The 10,184-nt window shown below is 40.8% G+C and overlaps 1 protein-coding gene across 2 annotated transcripts; it reads right to left on the reverse strand.

Annotated features, from left to right (window-relative positions):
- Positions 1-1,055: 1,055 nt before the first annotated feature.
- LOC100190440 (glutathione transferase-like) lies at positions 1,056-9,876 on the reverse strand. Of its 2 annotated transcripts, none has more exon segments than NM_001245761.1 (7): positions 1,056-1,807; positions 2,355-2,486; positions 3,479-3,620; positions 4,766-4,898; positions 5,625-5,676; positions 7,279-7,385; positions 9,721-9,819. In NM_001245761.1, coding segments are annotated over 4 exon segments (522 nt in total). In that variant the 5' UTR covers positions 4,870-4,898; positions 5,625-5,676; positions 7,279-7,385; positions 9,721-9,819; the 3' UTR covers positions 1,056-1,663.
- Between the last annotated feature and the right edge of the window lie 308 nt (positions 9,877-10,184).

Genomic DNA, 10,184 nt, shown 5'->3' on the forward strand with positions numbered 1-10,184 from the left:
CATACAATCACCCTTGAGCAATGCTGAAGTTAACACTCTGTCCCAAACACAGTGTTGATGACAAGGCTTCAGTGCCAGCTGCTGTTCTACTCATTCATTACTGCTGTACCACTCTATTTACTAATAGGAATAACCATCAGCTGTTAGGCTTATCACCAACAAGTACTGGCACCTCCTACATCTGCTGCATCTTTGCTTGTGGAACTCTTGAACAGCATTACACACTTTTACAACTTTTACAATTTTGTGGGAAAAAAAGCTCACTTAGCAAAGGAATTATGATCAACAACTACAGCATTTTCCAAACTTTTCTAATAAACTAATCTGAGATTAAAACAAGGACTGAAGTGTAATTGCAATTGACAATACATTAGCTGATAAATTACTGTAGGCCTATACAAACTTTGTATACCTGGCAATGAGGGCAAAGTGTAGCACTGAAAACTTCAATCATGCTGAAGCTGGGGAGTCTGACAAGCTCCCAAGTGGGCCACTTGTTCATCAGATATCAGATAAGTGTACTTACTACATCCCAGTGTCAAGCAGCATCTTATTTCTCAACGCACAGCTAACACAGGAATAAACCAGGGCCATTAGAGATTGAGCACAAGTCTTTTCCTGTAAGCTATGTCATTAATGTACAACTATAAATAACAAGTATGAAACACTCTTTTACTGATTTGTGTAACATCCTGCAGAGCAGCTTTTTCCTAACCTAAGTGCCATTTTTTGAAGTGATTAAAACAATTTTAAATTCCTTTGTCTAGTTTTCTGTGGAAACCATAAAGTTAAAAAAAAAAAAAAAGGAAAAGAAACATTTTGAGTTTGGTTGGTACTAGATAGGAGCTATATTAGGTTTGGGTGATGGTTTACTACCTCTCCTTCACATCTCCATTCTCTTGTTCATAAACACAAACAAAATATACCTTTCCATGAGGCATGTGGGTTAACAATGACCCTCCTCATATCAAATATAAAGAATTTATCCTCCAAGAAAAGTAAAAATTATGTTTGCAAGCCCCAGCTTTCATTCACAAGACAACAGGACAATGTGACTATATAAAAAGTTTATTTGATTAGTGTAGGTTCTCTAGATACAGCAGTTAAACAAAAACATTTGTCAGTTTTTTCCTAATTCAGTAATAGAGGTGCAGCTTAGTTATAAAGGCACAGTGTTGACATATAGACAAGTCACTGATGTCCAGCAGAACTGCAAAAGAAAGACCTCAATCCTACTTTCTTTAAAAACCACTTGTTTCATTTGCCAACAGGGATATTGAAGAAGAATAAAGGCCTACATTGGAAGCAATCATCATATAAAAATTTGATCTGGATCTAGAAAAAAGTCCTCAGAAATAGCACGACATACTGAAGCTATCAGTCAGCAACTCACATTTCTCTTTGCTCTTCCACAAAGTCTCTAGGAAGACAGTGTGCTTGCTGCCATTTCACTTGCTTAAAATTACCAGAAGAAATCTCGAGATGAATGAAGGAGAAAATAGGCTAGTACTGAAGTGTTATAAAAGATACCTGCCTACTTTATTTTGTGAGGGCACGACCTCTTGCCCATTAAAACACCTCTGGAACACCCCTTCGCCTTCCTTCGCCGTGTAATTGGCCATGTGCAGTCTGGCAGTTCTCTTACAGCCGGCAGCCAAGCAAACTAATTTGCTTTGATATTGTAATACATGCGAAGAACTCTCCTGACAGTCTCCACATATTTATCATCAGGAACAGGTTTCCTCTGGCTTCCTGGCTCAAGAAATTTCTTGATTGTGGGGATGCTGCTTATCCTTGCTTTAAACGCCTAAAAGGCAAACAGTAAGTACATGGTATTTAAAGAACAGAAAGTAGCACAAGAAAAAACCCTATTTTATTGATTTGTGTAACATCCTTTAACAAGCTGTATGTGGAGACAAGACAGGAAATATGGTTTTAAGTGTGGATGAATTTTACGCCCACTCACTTCAACCCTTTTATTTTCCACAGTAACAAATGAGCCATCTGTCTTGTATCGATAGGGCATGAAGTGTTAAGTTATCTGTGGCTTCCAATATGTATATTACTCAGATCATTCTTGTGATCCAGAAAATATCTTCCACTTAGCAGTATCAACGAACTGGTGAGAGTTCAAAAAAAGGGAGGGTGCATTTCTTCAGATGCATATGGGGGTTACTCCAGAAAATAACAGTTTCTCTAGATGAAGCAACTTACAAGGCTCTTCCTAAAGCAGGAAAAGAAATACTACAATGAAAAAGTAACAAATGTTTTGTGGAATTATTTACACAGAATAGACTTTGAAATACTATTTTTCATATTTACAGCCATATGAGCAACTTATTAGTGCAAGGTACCTGTAACTGAGGAAAGCCCAAGAGCACATCTGACTTCTTCTCTTCGACCATTAAAATGGCTTCAAGAAGATGAACATCAGCCCAGCTAAAATTGTTGCCAACAAGGAAGTCCTGCCCATGGTCTTTCAAAACCTAGAAATATCATAGATGAAAACACTCAGGGGTGTGGATATCCAGCTGAGATTCATGTTTTCAAAATTCATAGACACACCTTCTTTGGCAACACTACTGTCTCCTTTTCACCCTTCTCTCCCATGCAGTTAACAGGTAGAACAGGGGGTATGACAGCAGTCACTGATCATTTTACAGTAGAAATCTAGAATCCCAGGGTTTTTCTTACCAGTCCTTTCTTCCTATAGCTCTAGGTAACCCTGTGTTCTAGATTATAGGGTTAGACACCATCTTGGTATTCACATCTTTCAAGTCTAATTTATCTGGAATTTTTCAATACGTTTTTACAGCTTCAATGGGAAAATAGAAAGTATAAAAGAGGGATGATCAGCCTAAAGCATTAGGGCTAAGATACAACAAGTGGAATATAGGGCAGAATGCATCGTTGGCAACCACCTATAGGAGACCTTGCAAAGTGAAAAACCTTTCTCTTTGGTCTTTTAAATGGAGAGAAGCTATTCCTGCTAGATCATCCTGTCCATGCATATTAATTTCTATTGAGAGTACCTCTTGGGTCCTATCTCTCAAATTATCAATTAGAGAAACACCAAGATTCCAGTATGGCTAGAAGTCAGCAGTGAGAGCTGTGTATTACTGTGTTTACAAAAACCTGAGATGTATTTGAAATGTTAAACAAAGAAAATTAGTACTACTTTTGCAATGCAAATTACTGTGGTGAGGTTGACCCTGGCTGGGTACCAGAAGTCCATCAAAGCTGCTCTATCACTCCCTTCCTCATCTGGACATGGGGAAGAAAATGCATTGAAAGTCTCTTGGGTTGACCCACCCCAACGTATCTGATACTGCTCTGACCCCCCTGCAGCCAACAGAGAGAATAGATGTTCTGGTGTAAAGTACTGCACTGACATTTCTGCTTCTGGTTGTAGTGAAATACCCAGTGTTCCCATTGTTATCCCTCCAGAATCAGGGAAGAAAATGATCCTCCTCCATACCTTCTCATACACTGGGAAATACCTGCTTGTTGCCTTTTCAACTATTAAAGCACGTTGTTTCTCTTTATCCTCTGCTGATAAGAAAGGGAACATCAAAATGAAGCCCATAAGGTCATCAGTTCCTCCAACATACATATCAATCCTTAAAACCAAAGCAAACAAAAACATTAAATAGAAGGCACCTTCACAACCTGAATCACCTTGTATTTGTTTTAGGATAGTGAACATTGAATTTCCCATCCCCCTGTCATGGTGCCTTCCCGACCCCCCACCCCTTTCCAGGCTGCAGTGTGATCTGAGAAATGCTTTTTTAAGCAATCTCAAACACATCCCCTCATGGAAATGATTTCTGCAATTAAAAAAATATGTCACAGTGGGAGTCTTATTTGTATTTGTAGTATATTTTGGCTCTTTACTTGCTTCATTGTACAGGTTTAAACAGGATTGCACAGAGATTAAGTGTGTACCTTTTCTGTTACAGATCACAATTACCAAAGAAACACACAGCACAACAAGGAGTCATTCCCAACTGTCTTAATTGTCCGGATGTATCCCACCTTCAGAATTTCATCCAAAGTCCAAGTAGTGCCAAACAGATAAATAATGGGGTTGAAAGTCTGTAGCATAGCAGGTTCTTCATCCAGCTAAATTATCAGTACAGCAGTTCTTCATATTGTCCCTTTTCCAGAGCTATCAGAGCAGGTTTTGTACTGTAGATGGACATTTAAAATGCTACATACTGAGACAACCCCATCATACTTTTTTTTTCACAGACACAACATCAAGATATATTTTCACATGTATGTTATTTTATATGAAACCAATAGTTTTTCAACAGCTTTTAGCTGTTCTTTCCACAGCTTCCAAAGATCTAAACCACACACTTTTTACAGTGCAGTGGGAGATCATATAACCACAGATAATATCAATGACGGCTCTTATTTTGCAGCCAAAAGTTAGAAACTAACCATTTCTTTCCAGAGTTTTCTGGTTGCAAAAGTAGTTCAGCATCTACATGCCAGTCACCTCTTGAATACCTGTGTCAGTCTGTATTAATCTTTCAGTAAGGCACAATAAACCCATGACTCAAATATTTTTATGTGAAAAGTAACTGAGTTAGAACAAATCAGGTGGCTTGCATCTAACTGTGCCTTCTCAAGCTCACTGCAAGTTGTGTATCACTGAGGCCCACAGGTGATTGTGTACAAGTGTGTGCAATTATGCAATTACTTCTAGATGTATCTGAACTATTATACTAAATTCAAGAAGAATAATACTGTTACATACAAGGCTCTTTCCTTCAGGTCCTTCCCATAGAGGTTGTACTTTGCTGCAATGTAGCTGAGGATGGCTCTGGTCTGCACCATCCTCATCCCATCCATCTCCACCATGGGCACCTGCTGAAACAGCAGGGATCCACCTAAAAGGACAGACACACATTATTAGACTGATCTAATAACTCCAGGTCAGATTTCCTGCTGTCTTCAGAGGCAGAGGAACATTGCTTTTATGGTGAACTTGCTGCGGGTAGTTATTGTATTAAACTGGAGTTCTTCCAAGCAAAAAATTAATTACAGAGGTGCAGACAAATTAAACTGAAAAATGCAATTATTGTGGGTTACCATCCTTCCTTTAAAAAATTTTCACTGACATTTCAGTCAGGACTGTGTACAGCAGATTTTGAAATGAAATTGAAATGCAGTGGGGACAATCACACTAAACATCTCAACTGAGTAAAAAGTGTCTAGTTGCAAACAATGTAAAAAAATTCTGTTCCATTATTCAAACACTATTTGAAGCAAGTGTTGTATTGACAGATTTCTCTCTTATGACCAACCTTTAGGCTATATCAGAACATAACATGAAATGTTGGGATACATAATTTCTGGTTACTGAAGTCCATGGTTAAGTCTGTGGGACCAGGTGGGATGCATAGACAAATGGATAACAGAAGAATCCAAAGGCCTGGCAAACCCTCCAGGTTGGAAAGATATTCAGTTTGCAATTTCATCTGTCTAAACCCAGCCTCTGCAGCTGCCCACAGCTCTCAGCTTTACTCTTCTGTGTGGAAAGAAAGACACATAGAGTCTTCACACATCTTCTCTAAGTCTGGTTACACTTTTCTTGTGGTTTCACATGGACTCACCTTGCAGGAGTTTCTCATACTGGTCTCGGGTTTCCAAAAACTCTTCTTCAAACTGACAAAAGAAGAACAGCAGAAGAAGCAGAAGAACAGGCAATAAGATCTAGAGTGAGGATGGTTTGTTTGGTATTAAACAGGCAATGTAATGTGTAACAATCAACAATACATTCTAGGCTGTCCTTACAATGCTTTCTAGAATGTGGAAAAAAATCTGCTGTATGATATTTTGATTTGGGTGCCAGACAGGAACAATTTCTTTTCAAGTTAAAACAAAGATTTTACAAAATAGTGTACAAGTAGCAAGCCCTGCAGGAAGTTTGATACAGATGCATGTTTCAGACACCTGAATATTAAATATTCACAAGGTGAGAAACAAAAAGATACAGAATTGCTGGTGATCAGATGGATGTAGTTGCTCAACTCAATATGGTTGAGGATGGCTGGTCCAATCAGTGTTACTTTTGGAGAAACTGAGTTCAAGATTAGGACACCAAAGTTAGATATCTCTACATGTATGTGTTTGCATGTGCCACACATGTCTGTGACCAGTGCACAGCATGGAGACAAGAAAATGGTTGATGTTACCAATCCCTAAGTGCCTTGCTCATTCAGCCTCTCTCATAACATGTGTTCCACTCATGTTAGTAATTAAGATTTGCTATACTAGAGAAACCCCAGAAGATCAGGCACATTAACACACTGCCAATGTTCAACCATAGCAAGTATGATCACAGCCTAAAATTCAGAACCCAGGTTTCTGCTGATGAAAAGCTGAAAAAAATAATATTCCAATGAAAAACTGTATTAATTGGTACTTATCAACAGCTTTTATTTCTTTTTAACTAAAAAAAAAAAGAGGAGGGACTTAAAATATAGGAACAAATGATGGAGGGAAGCAGAGAGTTCTGTCTTCTGCAAAGCCTTCAAAAAAAGATTGGTGGTCTTTTTAAAAAACTTGTCTCAGTACACAAGTAACTCTATGTACTGTAACAGCTTACTGTGTAAAAGAGGACACTCAGAGCAAATACTAGTCCTTTGTGTCCTGAAACTGTATTACCAGTTTACCACCAAGATGGCCAGCAAATGAATAAGTAAATTATATACCATTAGAAAAAATTAAAGTGGTATTTTCCTTCTCTGTTTTACCCAAGTATTTAGAGATTTCTGATTTCCCTACACATATGGGTCAATTTGTTGTCTTCACCCTGCTAAGTTTATCTAAATGATGAAAGCTTACAGCTTATTATGGAGGATGCAGCCAGTGAAGTGAAAAATAAAACAAAAATATCTGTGTGAGCATTCAACTGAAAGCAGGAAGACTAGAGAAAGTAAATTGCTGTTTTGCCAGGCACAGATAACACTTGTTATGCAAGGAAAACAGCTTTGAGCTCAGCAGCTCTGGCTCAGTAATCAAGTGCTTAAGGATTACACATTCTTGTGTTAAGCAAGTGTCACTGCTTATAGTGTCATTGTTCAGAAAACATGTAACTTGAAGCCATGCTTCTGTGTAAGTAAAAGTATTTAACTACACTGAATAGCCAAGTTCATTTATTACTGCATCTTGGGATGCCTTTTCTTTTTTGACTAATAACATGTGATCTGCCTCAAAGACAAGCTTACCAAAGTGCAGCTGGAAGTTAAAAGCTCTAAAACAAACCTCGACCCCAGCTGCAGCCAACAACCAACGAATCGATTCCATCTTGCCTCTTCCATCAAAGTAGTAAAGTTTTGGTTTTGCAGACATGACTTTAAACTTTCTGTTACCTGAAAGAGTTATAAGAGATAGTAAGTTAATAATGATACAAAAATCTGATGGCAGCTGGAATAATGGTTCACAAGTCACTCACACAACAAAAATTAAGTTAATTTTTGACAAAATATTTTAGCAAATAACTAAACTGATTTGATTTTCTTGCTGCACAATCAAGTCAAACTATTTCATAGACTTTTCATCCCCATGAAATTCAGAAAAAGTAAGCATCATGTTGCTAAGTAGGACATAACAGAAAAAAAAAATCACCATGAAGAAAAACCTTAAAATTTTTAGAAAATATAAGTTTTAGCACTGAAGTTACACAGACACCACTAACAGCCAAGTTTGATCAAACAGAAGAGGCAGTAAATGAAGTTTCCAAAACTAGCAGACCTTGTATCCAGGAATGCCATAGATATATAAACATTAATTCTACACATGTAGGTGAAGAATAGGAATGTACTTTTAAGCCTCTCATTTTTTTTTCTAGCTGTGGTGATCCAACAATCAGTAGAAACGTCAAAAATATCACAATATGAGGATCAGTAGAAACTTCAGAAGAATGGCCTATTTCTTCTGTAATAATCCAGATTAAAATACAGAGTTTCAGAGTGTTGCACTACTTGTCCTTCTACAGGCTACACTTCTTTCTATTAATAAACATTGTTGCTATGCAAAACTTTATGGACTTTTCAGATGATCCAATGCTGCTTTGCAAGCAGCATTTTAGTTCTTTAATGACTTCATAAATGAGGCTATTAATTGTTATTTTTTGAATAGACTACTGTTTAGGCCTCAGCAGGAACTGGATTCCACTGTAGAGCCATAAGCCAAGAGAGCAATCAAATTTAATCATACTGGCATTTCACATGCAGAACTCCCTTATAGCAAGTCCTTGCTGCAACTGAGAGCTGTTTTCCCTCTCTAATGTGATTTATTGTCACTTCAATCCACAGTTGAAGTAATTCTGGAAAAGAGGCTCTTGGCATGCAAACAGTAACCTCCAGTTTCCAATGTTCCAAGAGCTCGTTCATAAGCAGAGGGAAAAAAGACCTTGAGCACACACAAAGTGATCTGCTTGTTAGCCAACAGGCATGAAAAGAGAACACAAAATATGAGACTGCATCAGGCCATGGGAATTCAAATAAACCAGGCTATTCCACCCCCACCTGCTCAGGGGCCTCTGATTGCTCTTAGGTAAGTCACAGGGAACTAAAACACTGCCAAGTACTATCTCTACTGCTGATAAATATAGCAGTGACTTAGAAAAGTATCACTGTGAACTATAAAAAAGAACAGAATGAAACAGGAGCTACTTGTGATACAGCTACATTCACAGAGAAAGGAGAAAAAAGCCAAAGGTGATTTTTAACTTGTAGTTTAAAAAACTAAAGAAACAGAAGAGTCACTCGTCCTCAGTGCCACTTCTGGAGACCTGCTCTTAGCAGGCCAGTGAACAGGTCACAGGACATAAGCAAGTCACTGATGCCCAACACACCTCAATGCAGCACAGGAAAAGGAAGGTAAAGGCATGGTGGGTGCTTCTTTTATAATACTTTATAAATAATATCTTTTTAAATACCAGGAGATCAACAAACTTTGAAATGAGCTGTAGCATTCTAAGTTCCTAGAACTGAGCCTGCTATGCCATACTGGAAGAGAAAGTCCAACTTGTGAACTAAAATCTGATGGAAAGAGCACCCTGGTGATGGGCAAAGAGTTTCTCCCTTCTCTGCCCTTCATCAGAAAGAGATAAAGTGGCAATCTGCAGCCAGGAGCTGCGATTGCGGGTAGGTTGTTGTCCATTCCCCTCAGCCCGACACCTCAACAGGAAGATGGATTTGGTGAAAAATCTGCTCCCTTTTTGTGAAGGCCATCTGGGCTAACGGGGGAATGAGGGAACATGAATATCAGGGCCAGAAGCGATCGCTCCCGCGCAAGGAGAACACGGAGCAGAAGAACATCGGTGAAGAGGCCAGGGGAGCAGCTGGGCTTCGCACGTCCCGCAGATCCAAGACTCCAGGACCCGGTTTTCCCGCCTGCATTCAGCAGCCCAGCAGAGCTTCCACTCTGCAGCCCAACACCAGCCCGGGGGCACGTCCCGTGCTCAGCCCGTGACAGGCAGCACCCCGCGGCCATCAGCTCCCGCCCTCCCGGGACCAGCTCTCGGCAGGCACGGGATGACGAGCGGGGACACGGGGAGCCCGTCAGCGGTAGCGGAGCCACGGCTCAGGCCTGAGCCCGCCACGGACTCCCGGCTCCCCACCCACCTGAGCCACGCGAGCCACGGGCATCGCTTGGCGGGGGAACAGGAAGAGAGAAACCCGAGGGGCCCACATTACTCACACACACGGAGGGTTGAGCGGTGATGCCGAGAGCAGCACACGGCGCCCCAGCGCAGAGCACTGCAGCCGCGATCAGCCGCAGCCCGCAGCCCTCAGTCCCGCCTGCAGCCCTCAGCCCCGCCTCAGCCGCGATCAGCTGCAGCCCGCAGCCCTCAGTCCCGCCTGCAGCCCTCAGCCCCGCCTCAGCCGCGATCAGCTGCAGCCCGCAGCCCTCAGTCCCGCCTGCAGCCCTCAGCTCCGCCTCAGCCGCGATCAGCTGCAGCCCTCTCCCCGCCCCCAGCCCTCCCTCCCAGGCCACGGGACGGCGGCGAGCGCAGCAGCCGCCAATGGGAAGCTGTAAATTTGCAAGTTTCGCAAAGCCTTCTGGAAAGACATTTCACCCCAGAGAATTTCGCTAAAATTTTTTAACTGGGTTAAGAACCGGTTTCTCTGGAGTGGTTTTGTCGCTGTAAAGTGGTGATTCCA

This window comes from Taeniopygia guttata, chromosome 3, assembly GCF_048771995.1.
Source record: "Taeniopygia guttata chromosome 3, bTaeGut7.mat, whole genome shotgun sequence".
NCBI lineage: Eukaryota > Metazoa > Chordata > Aves > Passeriformes > Estrildidae > Taeniopygia > Taeniopygia guttata.

What these genes read in the sequence shown, in the direction of transcription:
- LOC100190440 (XM_072926006.1), bottom strand. Translation starts at nt 7,365, where the DNA reads ATGTCTGCAAAACCAAAACTTTACTACTTTGATGGAAGAGGCAAGATG. An exon ending in ATTTCCCAGTGTATGAGAAG is followed by an intron (nt 2,487 to 3,478) that starts GTATGGAGGAGG and finishes TGATATTTCTAG; the next exon opens with GTTTTGAAAGACCATGGGCA. An exon ending in TGGGCTTTCCTCAGTTACAG is followed by an intron (nt 2,225 to 2,354) that starts GTACCTTGCACT and finishes TTCCTGCTTTAG; the next exon opens with GAAGAGCCTTGTAAGTTGCT.